Source organism: Lepus europaeus, chromosome 19 (assembly GCF_033115175.1).
Source record: "Lepus europaeus isolate LE1 chromosome 19, mLepTim1.pri, whole genome shotgun sequence".
Lineage (NCBI taxonomy): Eukaryota > Metazoa > Chordata > Mammalia > Lagomorpha > Leporidae > Lepus > Lepus europaeus.
The window spans coordinates 3662200-3687229 of NC_084845.1; the positions used below are offsets into that span (position 1 = coordinate 3662200).

General features: G+C 69.0%; 3 protein-coding genes across 5 annotated transcripts; 2 read left to right on the forward strand and 1 right to left on the reverse strand.

Annotated features, from left to right (window-relative positions):
• Window positions 1–98: 98 nt before the first annotated feature.
• TMC4 (transmembrane channel like 4) lies at window positions 99–10250 on the forward strand. The gene is made up of 15 exons (XM_062177679.1): window positions 99–209; window positions 2494–2707; window positions 3287–3429; window positions 3673–3896; window positions 3975–4096; window positions 6914–7061; window positions 7497–7664; window positions 7743–7906; window positions 7999–8125; window positions 8212–8309; window positions 8727–8910; window positions 8998–9128; window positions 9284–9439; window positions 9644–9722; window positions 10073–10250. The coding sequence occupies exons 1-15, from the start codon at window positions 131–133 to the stop codon at window positions 10154–10156; spliced, it is 2121 nt and encodes a 706-aa protein (XP_062033663.1). The 5' UTR covers window positions 99–130; the 3' UTR covers window positions 10157–10250.
• Window positions 10251–10625: 375 nt separating this feature from the next.
• Window positions 10626–13033, forward strand: LENG1 (leukocyte receptor cluster member 1). The gene is made up of 4 exons (XM_062177715.1): window positions 10626–10758; window positions 11856–12023; window positions 12182–12441; window positions 12735–13033. Exons 1-4 carry the CDS (start codon window positions 10627–10629, stop codon window positions 12958–12960), a joined length of 786 nt encoding a protein of 261 aa, XP_062033699.1. The 5' UTR covers window position 10626; the 3' UTR covers window positions 12961–13033.
• On the reverse strand, window positions 12994–24138 carry CNOT3 (CCR4-NOT transcription complex subunit 3). Of its 3 annotated transcripts, none has more exons than XM_062177677.1 (18): window positions 23877–24138; window positions 21132–21206; window positions 20966–21033; window positions 20752–20826; window positions 20551–20640; window positions 20277–20405; window positions 20092–20187; window positions 19145–19367; window positions 18926–19059; window positions 18621–18677; window positions 17228–17612; window positions 17024–17147; window positions 16400–16598; window positions 15094–15193; window positions 14819–15017; window positions 14596–14728; window positions 14064–14189; window positions 12994–13299 (listed from the first exon to the last, which is right to left on the reverse strand). In XM_062177677.1, the coding sequence occupies exons 2-18, from the start codon at window positions 21154–21156 to the stop codon at window positions 13201–13203; spliced, it is 2262 nt and encodes a 753-aa protein (XP_062033661.1). In that variant the 5' UTR covers window positions 21157–21206; window positions 23877–24138; the 3' UTR covers window positions 12994–13200. The 3 variants fall into 3 exon arrangements, with proteins under 3 accessions (XP_062033661.1, XP_062033660.1, XP_062033662.1); XM_062177676.1 differs by having other exon boundaries at window positions 21132–21209; XM_062177678.1 differs by having other exon boundaries at window positions 12995–13299; window positions 19145–19364; window positions 21132–21209.
• Window positions 24139–25030: the final 892 nt, after the last annotated feature.

A 25030-nucleotide genomic window follows, 5' to 3' on the forward strand; every position in this document is an offset into this window, starting at 1 on the left:
CTCTCCCAGCCCGGGCTGACCGGTAGGGGAAGTGCGGCTGACTCCCTCCGGGCGCCTCGGCCCCTCCCTCACCTGCCACAGGCCCCGCCCAGGTGGCCGGCGACACACGGAAACAGCGGAGCCCGGGGCCATGGAAGAAAACCAGGCCTGGGATTCGGGAACCTGGAGCTCCCCTGGGGGGTGGCTGCGCCCCCGGGGGGCCAGAGAAGGTGGGGGCCCAGGGGGGCGTTCAGAGCCATCCAACCCTTGGGCTGGGGGGGAGTCCGAGGGGATGGGAAGGAGAGAGGAGGACCAGGCCCTGGGTCTGAGGGAGGAGGCGCTGGGGGGACCCCTGGGACTGAGGGAGAAGGGGCTGGGGGGGACCCCTGGATCTGAGGGAGGAGGGGCTGGGGGACCCCTGGATCTGAGGAGGGGCTGGGGGGACCCCTGGTTCTGGGGGAGGAGGGGCTGGGGGACCCCTGGATCTGAGGGAGGAGGGGCTGGGGGGACCCCTGGTCTGAGGGAGGAGAGGCTGGGCTGGACCCCTGGATCTGAGGGAGGAGGCGCTGGGGGGACCCGTGGGTCTGAGGGAGGAGGCGCTGGGGGGACCCCTGGATCTGAGGGAGGAGGCGCTGGGGGAACCCTGGTTCTGGGGGAGGAGGGGCTGGGGGGACCCCTGGTCTGAGGGAGGGGGGGCTGGATCCCTGGGTCTGTAGGAGGAGGGGCTGAGGGGACCCCTGGGTGAGGGAGGAGGCGCTGGGGGGACCCGTGGGTCTGAGGGAGGAGGGGCTGGGGGGACCCCTGGATCTGAGGGAGGAGGGGCTGGGGGGACCCCTGGATCTGAGGGAGGAGGGGCTGGGGGACCCCTGGTCTGAGGGAGGAGGGGCTGGGGGATCCCTGGATCTGAGGGAGGAGGCGCTGGGGGACCCCTGGATCTGAGGAGGGGCTGGGGGACCCCTGGGTCTGAGGGAGGAGGGGATGGGGACCCCTGGATCTGAGGGAGGAGGGGCTGGGGGGACCCCTGGTCTGAGGGAGGAGAGGCTGGGCTGGACCCCTGGTCTGGGGGAGGAGGGGCTGAGGGGACCCCTGGGTGAGGGAGGAGGGGCTGGGGGGACCCCTGGATCTGAGGAGGGGCTGGGTCTGGGGGAGGAGGGGCTGGGGGGATGCCTGGGTGAGGGAGGAGGGGCTGGGGGACCCCTGGGTCTGAGGGAGGAGGGGCTGGGGGGACCCCTGGGTATGGGGGGGCGGAGGGGCTGGGGGACCCCTGGATCTGAGGGAGGAGGGGCTGGGGGACCCCTGGATCTGAGGGAGGAGGTGCTGGGGGACCCCTGGATCTGAGGGGGGAGGGGCTGGAGCCCTGGGTATGGGGGGGGAGGAGGGGCTGGGGGGACCCGTGGGTCTGAGGGAGGAGGGGCTGGGGGGACCCCTGGGTATGGGGGGGCGGAGGGGCTGGGGGACCCCTGGATCTGAGGGAGGAGGGGCTGGGGGACCCCTGGATCTGAGGGAGGAGGTGCTGGGGGACCCCTGGATCTGAGGGAGGAGGGGCTGGAGCCCTGGGTATGGGGGGGGAGGAGGGGCTGGGGGGACCCGTGGGTCTGAGGGAGGAGGGGCTGGGGGACCCCTGGTTCTGGGGGAGGAGGGGCTGGGGGGACCCCTGGTCTGAGGGATGAGGGGCTGGAGCCCTGGGTATGGGGGGGGAGGAGGGGCTGGGGGACCCCTGGATCTGAGGGAGGAGGGGCTGGAGCCCTGGGTATGGGGGGGGAGGAGGGGCTGGGGGGACCCGTGGGTCTGAGGGAGGAGGGGCTGGGGGACCCCTGGATCTGAGGGAGGAGGGGCTGGGAGGACCCCTGGATCTGAGGGAGGAGGGGCTGGACCCCTGGTTCTGGGGGAGGAGGGGCTGGGGGGACCCCTGGTCTGAGGGAGGAGGGGCTGGACCCCTGGGTATGGGGGGGCGGAGGGGCTGGGGGGATGCCTGGGTGAGGGAGTAGGGGCTGGGGGACCCCTGGATCTGACGAGGGGCTGCGGGACCCCTGAGTGAGGGAGGAGGGGCTGGGGGGACCCCTGGGAGAGGGAGGAGGGGCTGGGGGACCCCTGGGTGAGGGAGGAGGGGCTGGGCCTGGCCCCCTGGTTCTGGGGAAGGAGGGGCTGGGGGGACCCCTGGATCTGAGGGAGGAGGGGCTGGGGGGACCCCTGGGTCTGGGGGAGGAGGGGCTGGGGGGACCCCTGGATCTGAGGGAGGAGGGGCTGGGGGGACCCCTGGGTCTGGGGGAGGAGGGGCTGGGGGGACCCCTGGGTGAGGGAGGAGGGGCTGGGGGGACCCCTGGGTCTGGGGGAGGAGGGGCTGGGGGGACCCCTGGGTCTGGGGGAGGAGGGGCTGGGGGACCCCTGGGTCTGGGGGAGGAGGGGCTGGACCCCTGGGTATGGGGGGGGAGGGGCTGGACCCCTGGGTATGGGGGGGGGAGGAGGGGCTGGGCCTGCCCCTGGGTTTTCCTAGCCCGCCACCCTCCTGCCCAGGCCAGTCTCTCTCCTCGGTGTTGAACGAGCTCCCCAGTGCTGCCACCCTGCGCTACCGCGGCCCTGGGGTGCCGCCCTGGGGGGCGCCAGAGGAGGAGGACGAGGAGGACAGAAGGAGCGTCCAGACCTTGGCGGAAGCTGCCCACAAGGAGCTGCAGGAGCCACAGCCCTCCCGGGCACTGCCCTGGCCCATGCAGGCCAGGCGGGCGCACAGGTGAGGCCCAGCTCCCGCGCGGGGTCCCCAGGGCCCTGCCGCTGGGCTACCGGGGTGCCTTGAGCTTGTCTCCTCCCCACCCTGTGGGCCTGCTCTGCCTGGGCCCCTCTGTGGCCTCGTGGGGGCCCTCCCCTCCCCTCCCCTCTCCTCTCTCCCTCCCTGCCTTTGTTGCTGCCCTCACTGTGCTGTCGGCTTTCCACCTCCCCCCAGTCTTGCTGTGGGTCCCCTGTCTCCCAGGCCTCACCTGTCTTCCCCACTCACAAGCCTAGCCTGTCCCCGCCTCCGTCGCTCTGTCTGTCTGAAACCTCATGGCCTTCCCACCTCCCCACATGGAGCCCTCCCAGGTTGTGCCCTCCCGTGGCTGCCCTTGCATTTGTCCATAGCCCTGGCCCCTCTCTTAGCCAGGAACTTTGTATCCACCTTGATTCTGCTGCAGCTGGAGGTTAGGTGCACTTCCTTGTGCTTGCTACAAAGTATTCCGTGTCACTTCCCTGTCGCCCAGCTGGGCTCTGCAGGTGGCCAGGGCCCTGCTGGGGCTGGCAAGCTGACCTCTTCTGTCCGACTTGGTTTCCTTCCCAGGCAGACCCAGGCCTGGGACCAGATGGCCTACAGTGCCAGATCCAGCAGGACCCAGTGGGCCCAGCTGCTTCGGAGGTCCCAGAAGACGATGGAAGGCTTGGGCACCCTGAAGCCCTGGGCATGGACCCTGAAGAGGATCGGGGGTGCGAGGGGTTGGGCCCGGTGTCCTGGGGGAGGGGTCTCAGAGAGGAAGGGCTGGGAGCCCTGGATGTGGGGAGGAGGAAGCAGGTGTTGAAGCTGGAATTGAGGCTGGGGGTCGGGACTCCTGAGGAGTAGCCTGGGCTCCAGGCCAAACGGGGGTCGGGCAGGCTGCGCCTGTCTCTGCTGCCCCCTGCTGGCCAGTTTGACGCCGGCACGGTGTCCTACTTCTCTGCTGCCCCCTGCAGGCCAGTTTGGCGCCGGCACCGAGTCCTACTTCTCTCTGCTACGGTTCCTGCTGCTTCTCAACGCGCTGGCCGCGGTGCTGGTGGCTTGCATGGTGCTGCTGCCCACCTGGCTGGAAGGGGCTCCCCCGGGCCCCGACACGGCCTCACCCTGCGGACCCTATAACCCCGGCACCCCGGGCCTGGTGTCCTTCCCCTCCCAGCTCTTCAACTTGCTCTCCGGACAGGTGAGTGTCAGGCCCCTGGGGAGGTGCCCTTGCCCACCGCAGTCCCCCTGCACCCTGCGCATGCCTGTCTCTCCCCAGGGCTACCTGGAATGGTCCCCTCTCTTCTATGGGTTCTTCCCGGCCCGCCCCAGCCTGGCCGTCGCCTACCTGTGCTCAGCCTTCGCCGTGAGCCTCATCAGCCTGGTGCTCATCCTGCGCCGGTCAGTGCACCCCAGCCCTCCCGGCGCGCGGAGGGGGCAGCAGGGGCTTGAGGCCCCTCCCCCTCAAGAGCCTCATGTCTTGCTGTGGTCTTTCATCTGCTTGAGCTGAAAGGAGGTTATTTTTTAAAAATATTTATTTATTTGAGAGGTTAGAGAGAGAGAGCTTCCATCCCCTGGTTCACTGCCCAGATGGCTGCAATGGCCAGGACTGGGCCAGGCCAAAGCCAGGTGCCAGCAGCTTCATCTGGTCTATCACGTGGGTGCAGGGACCAAAACACCTGAGCCATCCTCCATTGCTTTCCCAGGCACAGTAGCAGGAAGCGGGATGGGAAGTGGAGCAGCCAGGACTTGAACCGGAGCCTACATGGAATGCTGGCACTGCAGGCAGCAGCTTTACCTGCTCCGCCACAGCGCCAGCCCCACCACAGGGCTTTACTGAGCACCTCCTGGGTGCAGGGCCTTGTCCTAAATGTTTGGGACTTGGAGTGTGGGGCTGACTTGGAGGCCAGGGCCGGGCTGTGTAGTTATTAGGTGGTCCAGGAATGCCTCATCAAATATTCGAAGGAGATACAGGGATAGAGAGTGGGAGAGTGAGTGACAGAGATAGATGTACACACAAGGGGGACAGGGAGGTCTTCCACCTGCGGGCTCACTGCCCTGGAACAGCCAGGTCTGGGCCAGGCCCGCGCCGGGAGGTGGGAGCTCCATCCAGGTTTCCCACGTGGGTGGCAGGGTCTTCAGTCCTTGAACCTGCACCTGCTGCCTCCACAGGTGGGAGTGGATCAGAGACAGAGCCAGGACTCGAACCCAGGCCCTGCAGTATGGGATTGTAGCCGTCCCAGGTGGCGCCGTGCCTGCCCTGAGAACAGGAGGCGCAAGCCGAGACAGAGGAGGAGGGAGTTTTAGCGGAGCGGACCCGGGGCGAGAGGGCTCCAGGCTCCAGGCACAGCCGGAGCAGGGCGGAGCCAGCCGGGCAGGTCGGATGGGTGTGGGTGCCGGTTCCTGAGCTAAGGACCCTCCTGATCTAACATGGGTTTTGGAGATTCCTCCGTGGGTTTGTGTCAGAGAGAGGGAGGGACAGGGCAGAACAGGTGGGAGAGCCGGGAGAGGCGATGGCGGCTTGGACTTGGGTTCTAGGCACACGGTGGTCACAGGGGGTCAGTGTTGGAGTAGTTTTCATTTTTCAAAGTGTCACACACATGAAGAGACGGGACTGCCGTGTCGTCATCCGCCGAAGCCGTGTCCCTTCTGTGCTCGCCGTGGGTCTTTCTGTGGATTCTTGGACTTCCTCTATGTGGAGACTCGGGGGGTATTTTGAGGGGAGGGGTTGCTCCACAGACTGTGGGCTAGCATGCGGGCCGGCAGTGGGGAGTTTGGGGGCAGAGTTGTGACTTGGGGCTAACTTGGGGAGAAAGAGGAGGTGAAAGCCGCCTACATGGGCGCAGAAGGGGCTCTGGATCCCAGATTCGTATCTGGCTCCGATCTGGGCGTTGAGATGAGGCCAGGTCATCCCAAGAGAAGGGAATGTATACAACAAGCAAACCTTAAAAAAAAGAGTCTGCGGCGCACCAGGGCCTGGGGAACCACCTGGGGGCCCGCACAGCGTGTGTGTGGGGCGGATCAGTGGTCACTGGAGGGGCCAGGAGGTCCTGGAGACTCCAGCGGTGCCGGGACAGAGCCAGGCCGGCCACCTGTCTGTGGAGAGCCAGCAAGCCAAGCGCTTCTCTCCCAGGCTGCTGGGGTCTTGTGTCAACCAGGTAGCCCAAAAGCAGCTGTGGCCGATATGTAGGTGATAGGCCCAATGAAACTGTCTGCCAAGCACAGGCCTTGGCCCACACTCGAGAGAGACCAATGGGTGGGGGCCTCGGGAGATGCAGTGGCCAGCGAAGGCCCCTCTGAGGCCCCGAGACAGAGAGCAGGGAGACGGGAAGCTGCCGGCCAGGCGAGTGGCTGCCAGCACTCCAGGCCGGTGTCCTGGAGGTGAGGCTGGGGAAGGTAGGGCAACAGGATTGAGCTTTAAGTGCTTTTATTTATCCGAAGGGCAGAACAGGAGAGAGAGAGAGAGAAACAGGGAGAGGGGGAGGAGAAGAGAGGGAGAGGAAGGGGGGAGAGAGAGGGAGAGAAACAGGGGGAGACCTTCATCCACTGGCTCATTCCCCAACAGCCTGGGCCTGGCCAAAGCCAGGGGCCAGGAACTCGTGCCCGGTCTCCCGCACAGGTGGCGGGAGCTCCAGCACTTGAGCCAGCACCTGCTGCCTCCCAGGCGCAGTAGCAGGGAGCCGGATTGGAAAGCGGAGGGGCGGGGCTCCACCCCAGGCACTGAGCTGGGGGCGGCTTGGCCCACCGCACCACCACAGCCGCCCTGGATCCGAGCCTTCAAAAGCAGGTGGGCCCTGCTGCTCCCGCCAGGAAGGGGGCTCAGCTGCCCGACCGGCGAGAGGCTGGAGGGTAGGTTTAACCAGGAGACACCCTCTGGCTGCTGGCGCGGGAACAGAGTGGAGTCTTGCCAGGGGACCAGGTGGGTGTGCTGTGCACCTGCCAGGTGAAGACGTGGGTCTCGCTCCCTTCCCTGGGTCTCCATCCCCTCCCCTCTCTCCAGGTTGTTTATTTTTGTTTCCTGTGTTGCTGCTGCTCTTCCCCTGCAACCCCCGCCCCCCTCTGCTGGGTCTGCCCCTCTGGGTCCATCTGGGAGCCCCTCCCGGCCTTCGGAGCGGCTGGCCAAATGCCCACGGTCTCGGGGCTCTTGCCCCCTGGCTGCCCCCACTCCCACTCGAGGCTGCCCTGGCCCACGCCATCTCGCGGGTCTCCCTCTCCCAGCTCCGTGTCCGGCCTGAAGCAGACGCTGCTGGCCGAATCGGGGACTCTGACCAGCTACAGCCACCGCGTGTTCTCGGCCTGGGACTTCGGCCTCCGCGGGGACGTCCACGTGCGGCTGCGCCAGCGCAAGATCCTGTTCGAGTTACAGGTGCGCCGGGGGCGGGGCGCGGCCCTCCCCAGCTGGGGACGCGGCGGCGATAGCGCAGGGCCCGGCTCAGCCCTGCAGACCGGGCTGCGAGGAGGCCGGGGAGGGTGCCCGAGGTGCCTGAGGTCGAAGGGTGCAAGCAGGCGCCTTGGCTCCGAGCGCAGCGGCCGGCGCGCTCCTACACCGCGGGCCTTGACCTCGCGGAGCTAGGGCCGGGGGCAAGCGCGGGGCTTGGGGTACCGCGCTGGGGCGCACAGGGGCGGGGCTGGGCTACGCACACGGGGCGGGAGCGGACCCCACGAGGGCGCGGGCCTCGGGATGCTGGACGCGGCGGGAACCAGGACTGTGTAGAGGCCGGTGGCGGGCGGCGTCAGGTCCATTTGAGGAGGGGCTCCGCGCCGCCCGTCCCAGGCCGACGCCCGTGTCTCCCGGCCCCAGGTGGAGCTGGAGGAGGCGGCGGTGCGGCGCCGGGCTGCGGTGCGCACGCTGGGCCAGCAGGCGCGCGTGTGGGCGGTGCGCGCTCTGCTCAACCTGCTGGTGCTGGCGCTCCTGGGGGCCGCCTTCTACGGCATCTACTGGGCCACGGGGTACACGGTGGAGCTGCAGGTGCGGGGGTCGCGGACGCAGGGAGGGGCGGGGTGCGCCGGGGCCTCGCCTCCCGCTCACCCGCCCCCCCCCCCCCAGGAGGCGCCCCTCGTGCAGCGGGCGCCGCTGCTGAGCTTGGCCGTGAACTTCCTCCCGTCCGTGTTCATCTCGGCCGTCAACTTCGTGCTGCCCCCCGTGTTCAAGGCTCTCGCGCCGCTCGAGGGCTACACGCGCAGCCGCCAGGTCGTTCTCCTCCTGCTCAGGTCCGGGCCGCGGGGGCAGGGGAGCGGGGGCGCGGGCCGGCCCCGTCCGTCCGTCCGTCCGTCCGACGGCCAGCGCCCCGTCCCGCCCCCAGGGCCGTGTTCCTGCGCCTGGCGTCGCTGCTCGTCCTGCTCTTCTCCCTCTGGGCGCAGATCACGTGCGGCGGCCGCGCCCAGGCCGAGGACTGCAAGGCCTGCGGCTACAACTCCAAGGAGCTGCCGGTGGGAACCCGCGTGCGGCGTGGGGCTGGGGGCGGCGGGCGCGGAGCCGGGTCCCTGGGATCCTTCCGACGCGTCTCGTCCTGCAGTGCTGGGAGACCCGCGTGGGCCAGGAGATGTACAAGCTCCTGCTCTTCGACCTGCTCACCGGCCTGGCGGTCACGCTGCTCATCCAGTTTCCGCGCAAGTGAGAGCCCCGCCCCTCCACGGCCCCGCCCACACCGGAGCCAAGCCCCGGGATTCCCTAGCGCCACAGGCCACGCTCCATGCCTAGTAGGAGGCTTTCCTCTGGCCCCGCCCAGGACACGCCCCTCCGCGGCGGCGTGGCGCCTTGGGCCCCGCCCCTCGCCCAGTAGGAGGCTTTCCTCTTTCCCCGCCCAGGACACGCCCCTCCGCGGCGGCGTGGAATTGGGAGCCCCGCCCCCACACAGGCCACGCCCCATGCCTAGGCGGAGGCTTCCCTATGGCCCCGCCCAGGCCACGCCCCTCCGCGGCGGCGTGGCGCCTTGGCCCCGCCCCCCGCGCTCCCCTGCGATTGGCGGGCGGGACGGCGGGGGCGGGGAAAGCGCGGCGGCCCGCCCGTGACTCCGCCCGCCGGCCGCAGGCTGCTGTGCAGCGGCTGCCCCGGCGCGCTGGGGCGCGTGGCGGGGACGCAGGAGTTCGAGGTGCCGGACGAGGTGCTGGGGCTCATCTACGCGCAGACGGTGGTCTGGGTGGGGACCTTCTTCTGCCCCTTACTGCCGCTGCTCAACACGGCCAAGTTCCTGCTGGTGTTCTACCAGAAGAAGGTGCGGGGGCCGGGGGCGCGGGGGGCGCCCGGCTCCAGGCCCGCCGCGGGCGCTGCGCCCAAGCCGCCCCTGCCCTCCCGCCCGCAGGTCGCCGTCTTCTCCACCTGCTCCCCAGCCTCCCGCACCTTCCGGGCCTCCACCGCCAACTTCTTCTTCCCCCTGGTGCTGCTCCTGGGCCTGGCGGTGTCCGCGGTTCCCGTGCTGTACAGCATCTTCCTGTGCGTGAGCCCCGCCCTCCGGGACCCCTCCCCGCCCTGACTCCGCCCCGGCCACCGTGACCCCGCCCCTGACCCCCGCCCCGGCCTCCGTGACCCCGCCCCCGGCCTCCGTGACCCCGCCCCTTCCCCGTGACCACGCCCGCCTCCCACCGCAGCATCCCGCCGTCCAAGCTGTGCGGCCCGTTCCGCGGGCTCCCGTCCATCTGGGCCCAGATCCCGGAGGCCATCAGCGGCCTCCCTCAGAGCTCCCAGAACGTCCTCTTCTTCCTGGGGACCCAGGCGTTCGCTGTTCCCCTGCTGCTCATCTCCAGGTCAGGGGGCAGGGGCAGGGCCCCCGGGTGTGGGGAGGAGGGACCGCGGGTCAGGGCCCCCGGGTGTGAGGAGGAGGGACCGCGGGTCGGGGTCGGGTCAGGGTCAGGGTCCGGGCCCGGGCCCGGGCGTGAGGAGGGGTCCCGGTCAGTGTCCGGGGCCGGGTCCTGGTCCGCGCTGGGATGACGAGGCCTCCCCGCCCGCAGCATCCTGCTGGCCTACACCGTGGCCCTGGCCCACTCGTACGGACGCGTCATCTCCGCGCTGCGACGCCAGATGGAGACGGTGAGCCGGGCGGGCCCTGGGACGCGGCCCCCCGGCCCCCCCGGCCCCCACGCCCCTCCCGGCCCCCAAGCCCCTCCCGGCCCCCACGGTCCTCCCGGCCCCCACAGTCCTCCCGGCCCCCTCGCCCCCCACAGCCCCCACGCCCCTCCCGGCCTCCACGGTCCTCCCGGCCCCCACAGCCCCCCACGGTCCTCCCGGCCCCCACGGCCCTCCCGGCCCCCTCGCCCCCCACAGCCCCCCACGGTCCTCCCGGCCCCCACGGTCCTCCCGGCCCCCACAGCCCCCCACGGTCCTCCCGGCCCCCACGGTCCTCCCGGCCCCCACGCCCCTCACGCCCCTCCCGCCCCCAGGAGGCGCAGAACAAGACGTTCCTGGCCCAGCGCGCCGTGGCGCTGAGCGCGGCCCGCGCGGCGCGGACCCCCGGGCCGCCGTGAGCTCGGCCGGAAGACGGGAGCACGGGAGGAGACCCCGCCGCCAGGCCCCGGGCTCCGTACCGAGCCTTTTCCTCGGATCAATAAACGCCGAAGATGCTGCCGGGCTCTTTCAAACCCGGGACCGAGCCAATCAGATTTATTGGCTTGTGTGTGCGTGTTCCGCGAGAGGACGTGACGTGCGTGCTGGCCAATCGGCGGCCGTATTCCGCGGGGTCAGGGGCGGGACCACTTGTGATTGACTACAAGCTTTAATAGCGGTCGCTAGGCAACACCAAGCGTCAAACGCCAGGGATTCGCTGTGATAGAGAGCGTCTCAGCCAATCATCTCTCCGCCGGCCCGGCGGGGGCGTGGTAATCACAGGCCAGAGCGGACCCGTAGGCGTGGCAGGGACAACCGGAAGGGGGCGCGCCCCACGCCAATCGGAAGTGGCGGGAGGCGGGACTGCAAGTCCGCGGACGGCCACGGCGCCATGAATATCTTGCCCAAGAAGAGCTGGCACGTTCGGAACAAGGACAATGTGGCCCGCGTGCGGCGGGACGAGGCCCAGGCCAGGGAGGAGGCGAAGGAGCGGGAGCGGAGGGTGCTGCTCGCGCAGCAGGAGGTACGCCGCGGGCCCGGCCGGGCGGAGGCGGCGGCGTTGCGCAGGCGCGGGGCGGCCGGGGGTGTGGGCGGCGGTGTCCGGGGCCTCGCCCCGTACGGGCGCGGCGGGGCCCGAGGTGGCTTGGGTCTCGGGGTTTGGAATTTGCTTTCATCTGACAGGCAGGGAGACGGGCGGCGAGGTGCCCCGCAGTGGCCGGGTCTCCCGGGGCCTCGGGCAGCCCGGGCTCTAACCCAGCGCCTCACGGAACGCTGGCCCCGTTTCCGCGTGGCTTCTTGTTTTTTCATGTGTATTTGAAAGTTGGGAGGGAGGACGGCCTTGCACCTGCTGGTTCACACCTCGGGTGGCTGCTTCCAGAACCCCCGTGCGGGCGTGGGTGCCGGGGCCCAAGCACTTGGACTGCAAGTGGAGCAGCCGGGACTCGAACCCGTGCCCGCGGCGGTGGCTTAACCTGCCAGGCGCAACGCGGGCCCCTGTAATGGTCTTGAAAGGCGGAGTTAAGAGATGGGAGAGGGCGGTCTTCCATCCGCTGGTTCACTCCCCAAGTGGCCACAGTGGTCAGGGCTGGGCCAGGCCACACCCAGGGGCCCAGAGCCTCTTCCTGGTCTCCCACGCAGGTGCAGGGGCCCAAGCACCTGGACCATCTTCCGCTGCTTTCCCAGGCCACAGCAGAGCTGGATCAGAAGTAGAACATCGGGGTCTCGAACCGGTGGCCACGTGGGGTGGTGGCTTTACCCCCTCTCCCACAGCACCGGCCCCCTGTAGCAGTCTTTAAAGGTTATTTTATTTGAAAGCGGGGGGTGACCCAGACCCAGTCACCGCTGCCAACTGCGGGTTCACCCCCAGGCTGCAGCCCGGGCCCGGCCACGCCCAGGAGTGCGGCGTCAGCAGCAGGAGTGGCTGGTTAGCTGCGACTGCTCACAGCGGGTCGTGGCCAGGCACCTGCCCCAGCTGGCAGCCCTTGGTCCCAGCCAGGGCCTCCTCTCTCCCCGCGTCCTCCCTAACCCTTGGCTCGCTCCCGGAAGGGTGGCCGAGCCGTGGTCAGCACCAGCCCATGCCCCCAGGAGCTGCTCCCGACTGACAAGCTGCTCTCCCCCCAGGCCCGCACAGAGTTCCTGCGGAAGAAGGCCAGGCGCCAGCAGGCGCTGCCCGAGCCCGAGGCGGGTGCCCCGAGCGCCGGCCCGGTGGACCTGCTGCGGGGGCTGCTGGAGGACGGGAAGGCAGCCGGTGGCAACAAGGAGCACGAGGAGGAACAGCGGCAGGAGAAGGTGAGCCGGGCCCGGGGCGGCCCCGCCTGCTGCTCACTTCTCCGAGCCTCCCCCCAGCTCTGCCTCTACTCTGAAGCGGGCCCTGGGCTGGTCCGGGCGTCCCCGCCACGGCCGGTGACAGGTGCTGGCCTGAGATCCCCGCTCTTCGCTGCCCTCAGGAGCGGCGAGAGCGAGCGCTGGGCATCCTGACGTACCTGGGCCAGAGTGCGGCAGAGGCCCAGACGCAGCCCCCCTGGTACCAGCTCCCTCCGGGGCGAGAGGCCCCCCCAGCCGGCCCAGCCCCCGATGAGAAGCTCAAGAGCCGCCTGGACCCCCTGCGGGAGATGCAGAAGCACCTGGGGAAGAGGCACAGCGGCGACAGGGACGGCCCGGGCGGCAAGGAGAGGAAGGAGGGACGGCCGAAACCGCGGCCCCCGGGGTAAGGAGGGAGGCAGACCCCGGGCATGGCCGGGGCCACGCGGGTCCCACGGGAGCCCTGGTCCGGGCGGCTGGACAGAGCGGGGGCCTGTGTGCACCAAGCCCGCCCCCACACACGCCTGTCTCCATTGCATCTGCTGTGTGGTAGCAGGTGGCGCTCGCTGGGGGCCTCAGCCCACTGCACCTAGGTCAGCAGTCACCTGCGTGTCCCGAACGCACGGGGGACGAGCTGTGGGCAGGTGGCTGAGGAAGGGGTCTCCCCGCCTGGCTCTCTGACCGACCTCTCTCCCCCAGACCCCCATCCCTGGAGCAGCTTCGAGCTGAGCGTCTCCGGCGGGAGGCAGCCGAGAGGGCTCGGGCCGAAGCCCTGCTGGCCCAGGTGCGCGGCCAGGCCCCCGGGCAGGGTCAGACAGAAGAGGAGGAGCTGGACGACCGGCGGCGGCGGTACAACTCCCAGTTCCACCCCCAGCTGGCCCGGCGCCCCCGCGGTCGCGACCCCCACCTCACCCCCAACTCCTGAGGGGTGCAGGAGAGGCTGCTGCCAGCCGTCATATAAAACTATTTATTCATAAATATTTTCCAAAATGAAAATACGTTTACCAAAAAATGTCCCTCACTGGGGAGGGGAGGGGGCAGCCCTCACCCCTGGGTCCCCAGGGTGGGGCTGAGAGGAAGAGAAAGCCTCCCGGCCCCTCCCGGCTTCCTGGGGGAGGGGATGCTCCAGGACCGGGGTCAGCATGCGGGGCGGGTGGGGCCGGTGTCACTGGAGGTCCCGGTCCTCCAGGTAGCGGTACTCGAAGGTGAAGCCTTCCTTCTTCCGCTGGCCCCACTTCTCGTAGTCAAAGTAGATGTAGGTGCCCTGGCCGGGGAGAAGGTGGTCGGTGAGTGGGCCGGGCCAGCAGCAGGGGACTGTCCTCAGGGCTGGTGGATGGGACGAGAGGCCTCGAGGCACAGGTGCCACCACTGGTCTGGGACGGATGGCTCGGAGCCTGAGCCGAGCAGTGGGCAGGGACAGACATGTTCTGGGTGACGGCGCGATGTGGCACGGCGAGAGGCCCTGGAATGGCCCGACTGGCTACCAGGGCGGCACAGGTAGGCCAGTCGAGGACCTAACACGGCACCACCACGAGGTGGCGCCGGGGGACACCACGGGAGCGCAGCAACTCAGCTCAGCAGCTGGACCACGGACGCCCATGACGCTGGGCACGGAGCAGGCACCACTGCTACTTACACGTTGTCAACTCATTTAATCCTCATAACAGCGGCGTAGCGGGTCCTGACACCCACTAGGTTTACAGGGAGGGACGGCGAGACGGGTTCAGGGGACGTGCCCGCGGTCCCCCCCCAGGAGCCGGCTCCAGGGTGCGGGAGAGGCGGGCGTTTCCAGTCAGTGAATGATTAAAACGTGAGAAGGCCATTTTAAGCAGCTCCCCACGGAGGGTCTGCCGAGCCCCCGCTCTGCTGGGTGCTGGGGAACGGAGGGGAGGGGCTGTCACGGCGACACAGCACCAGAAACTGAGAGAGCCAGCCGCGCCCATGCTCGGGGCAGGGAGGGGGGCAGACAGGAGCCGGGGGGAGCGTGGCGCTGGGCCGAGCGGAGGGGCAGCCGGCCGGGACCCTCACCTGCTCAAACTCGTCGGTGATGGTCTTGGGCTCCTCGTGCCTCTGGAACCACATCATATACTTGGTGTGGAATCGCCACGACTGCTTCTTCAGGGCCTTGGCTGCCAGGTACTGCGCCTTAGTGCCCTGGGGGAGGGAGCGGTCAGGGGCTGCCCAGCAGGGGCCCGGGGGCTGGGGCAGGCCCAGGCCCTGCTGCAGACCACAGGTGGGGGTGCAGAACCACTGCTGCTCAGAAGAGAGGCGGGGAGGTGGGAGTGGCTTGAAGAGAAGCTAGCGTGGGAGAGCCAAGAGGGGGCGCCATAGAGAACTTCTAAGCAGGGGACAGGGCTCCAGGGGCACCGACTGGCCTCAAGGGCAGAGCAGGGGGGCGAGGTGAAAGGGCCTGGGACGGGCCACAGAGTGGCCAACAGCCCAGGTGTTCCACAGGGGGCTGGAGTAGGGACAGGTGTGGCCCCAGGAGGGGGGTGCGGTCCCTGGGGCCACAGAAGGGCACCCACCTCGCCCCTCCCGCCTGCAGGGGCCCCTGCCGTACCTCCAGGTAGTAGAAGATGAAGAAGAGCGTCTCTGTGGACAGGCGCTGGTAGAACTCCACGGTGTCCGAGTGTGGGGGCGGCATCTGGTGGTGGTAGGGGGGCGTCGGGCAGGGGTTCCTGGGGAGGTACTGCCTGTGGGAGCAGCAGGGCTGTCAAGGCCGAGCCCACCTCCTGTGGAGCCCTGGGCCACTCTGCTGCCGCCTCCCTCGGCCTGGCCCTCACCGGATGCGCTCCGAGTCGGAGGGGTGGGGCATGTGGTGCCAGGCGGCCTCCTCCATGGCTTGCTGGTAGAGCTGCTCCTTGGTGAGGGGCACGGGCCCCAGGGGACACACGCCCAGCGACAGCGGTATGTTCACCTCTGACAGCTGCAGGGGCGGCTGGGCCGAGGCTGGAGGCGCGGACGTGCCGCTCAGGATGAGGTCTGTGGAGAGGGGCCCTTGGTGAGGTGGCGAGGCCGGCCTGCTCCTCCAGCTGCCCCCCACCCTCCTGACCCTCACCTCGCTCGGTCAGGTGCAGCGTTGGCACAGGGTCCTCGATGCCGGAGCTGATGGCCGCCCGCTCCGCCATGGACTTCAGGGAGCTCAGAGGCTCGGGGGCCTGGAGGGGCAGGGCAAGAAGGAGCTGGCCTAAGCGCCTGTGGCAGAGCCCTGGGCTGGGGTGAGGCGCACAGCGTGCCCAGGCCCCGAGTGCTCTCGCCCACCTCTCCGTGAGGGCTCCGGCTGTGCCCTGCAGCCCCCAGCCCCACATCTGGTGCCATGGGCTCCCACACACCGTGAAATCACAAGTTCAGGACCCAGCGCAGAGAACAGCACTGTGCAGGGGTCACACAGCAACACCACGCCCTCCTCCAAGGACAGCCACTGGCTCTGAGAACACCCGCTCCACTGCCTAGGTACCCACAGCGTCGCCACCGGGGCAGCAGCCCCCAGCCTGCTGTCCTGAGCGGTTCTGCTGCGTGCAGTCCCAGCTGCCTCTCGGCCCACGCATGACAGGGCAGCCGGCATCCTGCATGGGCTCCCTGCTGCTGCACCCGGGAAGGCAGCAGAGGACGGTCCAAGGGCTTGGGCCCCTGCACCCACATGGGAGACCTGGATGGGGCTGCTGGCTCTGGCCTGGCCCAGCTCTGGGAAGTGAACCAGCAGATGGGAGACCTCTCTCTGCACATCGCTCCCCTGGGTGGGGCCCTGTGGGGTTGTCCGCCCTTTCCCACACACACTCTCGCTAAGGCTGCCCCTCACCCACTGCACTGGCTCCTTTTTTCCTTCCCCAGAGCTGTGGACCCCCCCTGAGAATCTCAAGGCTTTTTCCTCTTTCAGAAAAGCCCACATGCCATGCCTTTTCCACCTACGGCCTCTGACACGTCCCCCCAGGAAGCGGAGGTGACACTGAACCCTGAGAGCGAGGGACACAGCCCCTGCCCCAGCCCCGCTAGCGTGGGTGCCGTCTGCGGCCCTCAGCCCGCACCACCCCGCACAGCCTCGGCTTCAGCGCTGGCCCCTCTCCAGTCCTCCAACAGAGGCTGCACCATCAGCCGCCAGTGGCCCAGAGCTGATGGCAGTGCTTCCTGGCTGCCATGGCTTCTGAGGCAGGGACAGGTCACGCGGAGCAGAGCCCCGTGCGTCTTGTGAGAAGACACGAGGACAGGATGGGGGCTGGAGCCGCGGTGCAGGAGAGCCCAGCTGTCAGGGCGAGGGTACACAGAAAGCCCCAGAAAAAAGACCAGGTTGGAGGCGGCGGCACAGGAACCCTGTGGAGCCAGGACAGCTGGGCCAGGACAGAGACCCAGGCTCCCCCAGAACCCACCTTGATTTCCGGGGTGGTGGTGAACTGCGGAGGCCCATTGAGCAGAGCACTGGCTGCCTTGGCCTCACTGAAGCTGGGCGTCGGGGAGCTGGGGGGGTTCACAGGCAGTGGCACCAGGAGGCTGGGTCCCCCCGAAGTGTTCCCTGAGCCTGGGGCCACGCCCCCAGCACCTGCTGCGGCTGCTGCACTGGGCTCCTTCCTGGAAGTGGGGGGAGGGACACGGACTCAGACCACCACCCTGGCATCACTGCTTATCAGAAAGGCAGGCGGCCTGGGGAGCTCGGGGACTTGACAGAGGCCACACAGCTCGCAGGAGGGGCGGCCCCTCCCCTGCAGAAGTGCGACCATTTTCTCTGGGAGACGGGCAGACCCCATGGAATGCTCTGACCCGTGGATCTGGGGGGCTGGGGAGGGAGGAGGGCTGTGGCGCATTTCATTGTGGAAAAGGGGACAGCGGCCCCCCCAGAAGTGGGGCGAGGAGTGTAGAGGGCACACTCACGAGTGTGCTAAAGGCCAAGGGCTGTGCACACACGTCCCGGGCAAGGAGACAGGCGGGCAGACGGGCCGCAGGGGTGCCACTTGCTACCACCCACCGCCCACCTCCACAGGGGCCAGGACACTCACGAGGTGCTGGGCGGTGGGTTGTGGGGGCCCGAGGGGGCGCCCAGGGCCTGGCTGCTGGCACTGCTGCCCCCGCTGCTGCCCAGGGCCACCTCTGCAGGGCTGTCTGCCACGACCGAGCTATAGCCTGTGGGAGGAGGAGCGGCTCGAAAGGAGCTGGGGGCTGCTGCCCACCCTGCCCGCAGCCCACGCCCCTGCCCCACTTACTGGTGGCGCCGTTCTGCTTCCCAGAGCCTCCACCGGCGCTGCTATTGCTGCCGCTGCTGCCGCCGCCGCCGCCACCTCCACCGCCTCCCCCGCTCGGCTGCACGCTGGGGGGCCGGGGCTGGGAGGAGCTGGGCCCGCTGGGGGCCGAGGGGGCCACTGCCTGGGCATAGGGGGCGGGAGTACCCGAGTTGTGGCTGGGAGCTGGACTGGCCTTGGGACCCAGGGCGCTTGGAGGTGCTGCTGGGGTGGGGGCCCCGTTGTTGCCAGGGGCAGTGGTCAAGGCAGAAGCAGCAGGCGGGGGCCCGGAGGAGTAGGTGGGCGGCACAGCTGGGGACTGAGGATGCTGGTTGCTGTGGACAGGCTTGGAGCCGTTTTTGGCTGGAGACTGCACGGGGGGAGAGGACAGAGGTCAAGACCAGGGGCAGCAGCTCCCCTCTGGCCAAGCCCACCAGCTTCCACGTGGCCTTGCTGACCCCACCCTCCTGGCTCCAATCACATTCGTGCTTCACACACCCACGTTTACTTCCAACCTGCCCAGTCCCTCCTGGACCCCCCCGGGTGCCACGCAGTCAGCCCGCAGGCACCAGTGGGGAACTCCCAGCAGCCTAACATCCACGGGGGAGGGCGGGGAGTGGCTGGGAGTCGGACCGTGCTAAACGTCACTGGAGCCTCTGCGGGGCCCTAGGCGACCAGCTCTCTACACGGGAGCGCCAGGGCCTCCCCACGGCAGTCACACCACCAGCAGACACCCTGGGCCGCTGCTCGCCATGAGTACCCCGCAGGCACCCCACACTCAAGAGCCGGGGACCGGCCACCCCTTCCTCCCTAGGACCACGGCTGGGCAGTGGGGGCCGGGGGAGTCTGCCTGCGGGCCCCCTCCTCTGCCACTCAGCAGCCTGCTCTCTCCTCCAGGACTTCCCTCCCCGTCAGCCTCAGTGGGGCACAGGCCCAACCCTCCCTCCCTAGGACCACGGCTGGGCAGTGGGGGCCGGGGGAGTCTGCCTGCGGGCCCCCTCCTCTGCCACTCAGCAGCCTGCTCTCTCCTCCAGGACTTCCCTCCCCGTCAGCCTCAGTGGGGCACAGGCCCAACCCTCCCTGCCCAGCACCGCGTCCCACAGTGTGCTCCTCTCCTTTGAGACTGCACCAGGCTATGCTGGCCAGGGCTGGTGCAACCCCTCGGCACCACACAGGCCCCTTTGGTCTTCTGACCCCTCAGCCAGGCAGCCCCAGGCCCTGGACCCGGCTGGCCTCACCTCGCCACGCTGCCTGGACCCCTGCCCCAGCCGCTGCAGCCCTCCTCCGAAACCCCCGGCATGTGCTGCCGTCGCCCCCGCTCTGCGTCTTGGGCCCAGCCAGCCTGTGGGCAGCACGGAGTAGGGGGGCTCGGACCTACCTGGCTCACTTCACTATCTGTCGAGCGTCCCCTCTTCTTATCGTCTTCCGAGTTCTCCTGAGGGGGAGGCGGAGTCGGGCTGCTGAGTGACCTCGGGGCCTCAGAGTCCAGTCTCTGAAACCTCTGACCCTCCGGGCCCCTGCGCCTACCTGGCCTGGCCCTCAGCTCCCGGAGACAGCGCCCACAGCCGGGCTCCCCAGAATCCACCTGTCTGCCCCCCGAGGGTCCAGGACCCAGAAGCACAGAGGCTCCTCAGCCACCCCATAGCCTAGACCCCTGGGCCAGGCCAGTGCCCGGGGCCTCACCGTGGTGCAGTTGGCCGGGCTGGGCGGGATGGGCGAGCTGGAGGTGGTCGAGGTGGGCGTGCTGCTGGACTGGTTGAAGATCTCATCCTCCATGTGGCTGTGGCTGGGGGGGGAGGTGGCGACCAGCGCCTGTGCTGTGGGGACAGGGAGGCGTGTGCTTAGCTGGCTGGGGCAGGAGCGGGCCCGACCCTGCTCCCGCAGGGCGACCCCAGGCCTCACGAATGTCCTCGAGGTCCAGGTCGTCGTAGAGGAACTCGTTCTCCTCGAAGTCGGGGTCCTGGGACGAGTCGACGTAGTACTCCACGTCGTCCTTGATCTTGCGGATGGCGTCCACGAGGATGGAGTCGTTGTCCAGCATGCGCAGGATGGTCTCCAGCATGCGCACGTGGTAGCGGTGCTTCTCGATGTGCCGCTTCAAGCCCTCGATCCGGTCCTGCTTCTGCTGGCGAGCCCAGGGCCAGGCTCAGGGGCTGCCGAGGGCCGCCCACCCTGCCCCGCAGAACCCCTCCCGCTCCAGCCCCTCCCTGAGCAAGGCCCGACATCCCAGGGGCCCCACTGCTCTCTCCAGACCCCCTCTGAACCCAGCACTCCCTGGACGCCCAGAGGCCCGCGCCAGCCCCGCGCCTGGCCCCTAGGAGCCTGTGCAGTCACCCTGGCCCCCTCCACGTGGGGTCTTACCACCCCCAGCCCCGCCCGCTCCCCGGCCGGGAGCCCAGGTTCAGAAGCCCAGTGCTGTCCTCTGGGCAGGGCGGGGCACACAAGCCCTTCAGGCGCTGACAGCCTGGCTGTCAGATCCCCACTTCAAGCCTCTGGTTCCCAACTCTGGCCCCGGCCCTGCAGCCACCCAGGGGACCTGCCCTGGGCCCCCTGCCTCTCTTGGGCCAGCAAGAACAGCAGGTCGTACCCCTCTGCTCTGACACGAGACAAACGCCCCCTTTCTGGGATCCAACCCCCAGAGCACCTTCTCTGGGCAGCTTCCCTGCTGGCCCCCAGAGTCCTGCCTTGTCCACACGGCCACCTCACCTTAGGACCTGGGGCCTTCTGAGGGCCAGGAAGCCTCGCTCCCACTCCTCTGACAGCCTCACTTCTTCCCACATACCCAGGGGCTGAGAGCCTGCCCGCCTCCTCCCTGCACCGCACCCTGTGCGGACCGCCCCCCCACTCACATCCTTGTCGCCCTTCTTCTTGCGCGTCTGCACGGACAGGGACTCCACCTCACTCTCAAACTGGTCCACCTGCATGTTGAGGGTGTCAATGGTGTTCTGGGGAGAGAGGCGGGCTGTTGGGCCAAGCTCCTGGGTGGGCTGGGGCCAGGCCCCCGCGCTCACCTCCTCTTCTCTGCCCAGCTCACCGTGAGCCACTGGCCAACCTCTTCCTTCTCCTTCTGGGCAGGGTCCACCTTCTGGGCCAGGCCCAGGCCCTCCTTGCTATAAGCTTTGGTTTTGGTCTCTCGTTCCACAACTTTGAACCGCTCCATTTGCTGTGGAGAGCGCAATCGGCAGGGGCTCTTGAAGGCGGAGGGAGCGGCCTCCGCCTTCCCTCGGGGTGGGCGCCTGACTGCTCTCAGTCCTCTGCGGTCCGGGAACCTGGCCACCTGCCCCGGGGCCCCGGGCCCGGGCTCCTACCGTCTCAATGAGCTTGCGGTTGTCGATGAGCTGCCTCTTGTCCTTGATCTCGTTGGACGCCACCCATGTCTTGATCTGGTCCCTTAGCCGCTGCAGACGGGAGAGCAGCAGTCGGCCTCCAGCACCCTCTGCTCCCGGGGCCCAGCAGGCCACGCCCGGCCCCTCCGCCCACAGGACGCAGGTCCAGCCCCAGCCCCTCACTTGCAGCTTCTTAATCTCCTTCTTCAGGTCGGCCTCATACTTTTCTTTCTGGTTCGCGTTGGCTGCATTGTGGAGCTGAGGGGTGGAGAACTCGCGGTCAGCGCAGGACCCGCGGCGGGGGGACAGGTCCAGTCTGCCTCCTCCGCAGCCTGGGTGCCGGGACCTCGCTGCCCGAACCCAGCACGCGGCCCCTCTCCTGGCCACAGCCCCGTACCTTCTGCCAGATGTCTTCAAACTGCTCCACGCCCTCGGACACCTTCTTGAGGCAGCGGTCAATCTCACCTGGCGGAGGAGGGCGGGTGAGGGCCCTGCCAGGCAGCAAGCGGCCCGAGGGGGGCCCAGGCCAGCGGCCGCGGCGCAGCAGGCGCCCAGCCTCGTACCTTGGAGTTTGCGCTTGTCCGCCATCTTCCCGGCCCTACAGACGCACTCTCTTCATACTCCCTTGGAGACGGACGCTGCTGGAGACACAGGCAGGAGTGAGCGTCTGCCCGCGCCGACCCGCCAGCCAGGGCAGCAGGGCATGGGGTCGGGGAGACGAGCGCTCCATCCAAGTGGCAGCCAGGCCCGGGCCCTGCCCCCACCGCCGCCCAGCACGAGCCCCGGCGAAGACGCTGGAGGTCTGTCCAGAGATCTTTTTGTGGGCCTTCAACCAGGAAGTGGGAAATTCCTAGGGCACGGAACCCCTTCTCCCCAGAAGACGAACGAAGACCTTCAGAGCACGGTAGTCACGCAGCATGCGGCGACAAAGGTGCTGGCCCTGGAGACCACGCGATGCCTCCCTCGGACACATCGGGGGACCAACAGGACCGGCCCTGGGGACCACCAGATGTCCCCTACTTCTGACACATCGGGGGACTAACAGGACTGGGCCTGGGGACCACGCGATGCCTCCCTTGGACACGTCGGGGGACCAACAGGACCGGCGCTGGGGACCACGCGATGCCTCCCTCGGACACGTCGGGGGACTAACGGGACCGGCCCTGGGGACCACGCGATGCCTCCCCTTTCAGACACGTTGGGGGACTAACAGGACCGGCCCTGGGGACCACCAGATGTCCCCCACTTCTGACGCATTGGGGGAACTAATGGGACCAGCACTCGCTTGGGCTTGATGTCGGGGTCTGCGCGTGCGCCGTGGGGGAGGAAATGGACCCAGCTGGGACCACACACAAGTGGGCCTCAGAGCAGAGCCCAAAAACCAAGAGCAGCTCACACTCCAAACCCCAAGGAGGGCTAGCGCTGGGGTCACACCGAAATCTCACCGAAGCAGGAGAGTGAAAACCTACCTCGGCCGCGAGGCAGGGCTCTGTGCTCACAGGAACCCCGCGACGGAGTGGCAGCGGGGACTGGGGCAACAGGAGCCACCAGGCAGCCCAACCTTAGCCGGGGGCGTCTGCACCCTCAGGGCAGTCACAGGCAACCCGCGGCCTGAGGCCAGAAAGGAGTTCCCAGGGCCTTTCGTCCAGGGACGGCCATCCTCCGAGCTCGCCAGGGAGCCCGGGGAGGGCTAGCTTAGGAGCCTGAGCTGCCGGAAGGGGTCCCCGCCGCCAGGACCGATAAGCAAGAGCCAGGCAGTGCCCGCGCTCTCCTGCCACGGGCAGGAACCCCCGCCCCAGGGAGCGAGAGCCACAGCAGGCGTCCCACGAGGGGCACCTGGGACAGTCCTGGAAATGCTTCCCCCTGCCCCGTCTGTGCAGCGCGGGGCTGGGTCTCCACGCCTAACCCCGGAGGCCGCTGTCCCACACAGGCTTCAGGACAAGGGCCAGCCGACACTCACCCACGGGGCCCATGGTGGGCGGAGGCAGGTGGCAGCGGCCCCTCAGATCCGAGGGAGCCGAAGTCTCGGGGTCACCTGCGGGCCACATGCAGGCCATCCCCAGACCAGAGTCCCCGAGGCCATGCACACGGAGCAGGGCACATCCCGACGGGGGAGCCCATTGCAGCACAGAGCGGGAAGTGAGTCTGCGCTCCAAGCCCCAGCACTCAGCAGCTCTCGGGCCCGGGCAGCAGGGATGCCGGAGAGTGGGCAGGTGGGCACCAGCTCACACACCCGTCCCAACCCCTCAGAGGGGGGCACCCAGCAGCAGGATGGAGCGGGCAGCTGCCCAGAGAGGCCGGAGCTGGCCCACGGAGGGCGGCTTCCCAGGAACCCGCACCAAAAGGCCCAGCCTCGGGGAGACGCGCGGACAACCAGGGCTCTCCTGCAGCACCGGCCCCCTGTCCAGCAGGGAGGCCTGGCCCCCCACGAGCACGCCTAAAACAAAGGCCAGCACTCCGGGCAGCTCCCCCGCCTCGGCGGGTCCCCGGGACGAGTGGGTGCGGGCAGCAAGCCGCCACCACACACCGTCCGGAACGACCTGGTCCCAAAGCCCTCTGATCCCTCTGATCCGGCGACCCCGAGCCCCAGGGGTCTGAGGACCCCCGCCCTGCACAGGAGAGGCCAGGGCAGCTTCAGTCCCCACGGCAGTGACCACACAGGGTCTCACTCTGGCGCCGGGGAGAAATGACAGGCGGAGGGGAGAACAGGGGCCAAACGCGCCCGCGCGGCTCCGAGGCCTCCGGGCTGGCGGGGACCCCTCCCACCCGGGACAGCGGCCGACACCGGTATCCAGGAGGGCAGGCCGGCCCAGGCAGCGCCTTCCGGGGCTGCTGCGGTGCAAAGACCCCTCCCCAAGGGCAGGGTCTACCCGCGAGAGGGGAGCCCAGCACGGGCCCGGGTCCCTGCGACCCGCGAGGGCGGAAGCCACATCCCGCCCGGCTGTCCCGGGACCCCGCGCAAACTTGGCTGCTGCCCACGGAAGGGGCCGGTGTCCTTCCCGGGGCTGGGGGCTCCCGCAGAGCCTGCGCCCCCCCCGCGCCGCCGGGGCCCCCCAGCGCCAGGGCCGAGCCCGAGGCGGCGGGCCGGGCGCCCCGCACCCGCGACCCCTCCGGGAGGGCGCCCCGCCGCGGGGGTCCGGGCCGGACTGAGGGAGCGGCCGCCCCCGGCCGCCCGGAGCCCCGCGCGACAGCGGCGGCAGCGGCGGCGGCATGTCGCGACAGACGGCGGTGTCGCCAGGGCGGGGGGCGGCCGAGGCGCCGGGGGAGGGCAGGGGAGGGGTCCGCCCAGTCGAGCCTGATGCTCTCACCACAGGAGCTGGCGCCGCCGCTGAGGAGAGGCGTATCGCGATAGCCGGGGGGGGAGGCGAGCGCCCGCCCGCCGCCTTTTTCTCGCGCCCCGGGCCCGGGCGCTATCGCGATAGCGGCGCGAAGCGGGAAGTGGGGCTGGGGGAAGTGGGCCCGGGGTTGTTCTGACGACGGGGGTCGGGGCTCAAGGGAGGCCGCGGCGTCTGCCGATGGCTCCGCGGAAGCTGACCGGGCCCGGTCCAAGATGGCGGCGGCGGAGGAGGCCTCCCCTCCTCTCTTCTCGTCTCTGGCGCCGACCCGCCCCCGTGCCCCGAATATAGGCCCGTCATTGCTTCCTGCTGCACGTCGCTCTTGACCGTAGCACGCTCCTTATTGGTTTCTGGCAGGGATGAGCCGGCCCCCTCTCGCAGATTGGGCAGTCGCACCAAGGCGCGGCGTTCGATTGGCCTCCCGCGCAATCTGCTAGGATTGGCTCAGGTTTTCTTCCCCGCTCCGCCTCCTCCCTCCCGCCTTCAAGGCACAACACGCCAGCGCGAGGGCCGTGCGTCAATCAGGAGGCATGTGTTGTGCTGATTGGATTTGCCCACCCCCTCCTCTTGCACACCCATTGTCGCGGGGAGGAGCTAGGCTGATCAGGGGCGGGAAGTCGTCCGTCAAGTTTAGGGTCGCTTTTAATTGGTTGCGAGAGGATTCTCTGCCCTGAAGCCATTGGTTGATCTTAGAGGTGGGTGGGGAAAGCGGAGGAAGGCATGGAGAGTGGGCGTTAAAGGCCGCGTACCTAATGAGAGACAGGTGCCTTCAAAGCGGGGGCCGAGCCGAATCAGCTGCCAATCAAAACAGCCGCTGGGCCAAGGGGGAGGGGCCAGGCAGGAAAGCCCACCCTTCTCGCCCCGTTGGTCCTGTCTGTTAGCATTCATCTCAGCCTGGCCAATGGCGTCGAGAGTAGGCGGTACCCGTTCAGGGAGCGTGTGACAGCGGGTGTGGCCTGCAGGTGCAGGTCTCGGTCGCATCGTCGCTTTCCCGCTGCGACCTGGCCCTGTCCGTTGCATCTTCTTTTCCCAAGTGCCTCTGATTGGCACACCTCGGGAAACGGCCCAGGTGGCGCCTCCGAGGCCGCTGGCACGGTGCACGGCTGGCCAGGGGCAGGCGTGGGGCT

Bases quoted from the DNA above. Each gene is read 5' to 3' on its own strand.
- TMC4 (XM_062177679.1), top strand. From the start codon at position 131: ATGGAAGAAAACCAGGCCTGGGATTCGGGAACCTGGAGCTCCCCTGGG. The intron at 8,911-8,997 runs GTGCGGGGGCCG...TCCCGCCCGCAG, and splicing joins TGGTGTTCTACCAGAAGAAG to GTCGCCGTCTTCTCCACCTG. The intron at 9,129-9,283 runs GTGCGTGAGCCC...CTCCCACCGCAG, and splicing joins GTGCTGTACAGCATCTTCCT to CATCCCGCCGTCCAAGCTGT.
- LENG1 (XM_062177715.1), top strand. From the start codon at position 10,627: ATGAATATCTTGCCCAAGAAGAGCTGGCACGTTCGGAACAAGGACAAT. The intron at 10,759-11,855 runs GTACGCCGCGGG...CTCTCCCCCCAG, and splicing joins TGCTGCTCGCGCAGCAGGAG to GCCCGCACAGAGTTCCTGCG. The intron at 12,442-12,734 runs GTAAGGAGGGAG...TCTCTCCCCCAG, and splicing joins CCGAAACCGCGGCCCCCGGG to ACCCCCATCCCTGGAGCAGC.
- CNOT3 (XM_062177677.1), bottom strand. From the start codon at position 21,156: ATGGCGGACAAGCGCAAACTCCAAG. The intron at 17,148-17,227 runs GTAAGTGGGGCA...CTCCTCCCACAG, and splicing joins GAAGCAGAACGGCGCCACCA to GCTATAGCTCGGTCGTGGCA. The intron at 14,729-14,818 runs GTGAGGGCCAGG...CTGCTCCCACAG, and splicing joins TCCGACTCGGAGCGCATCCG to GCAGTACCTCCCCAGGAACC.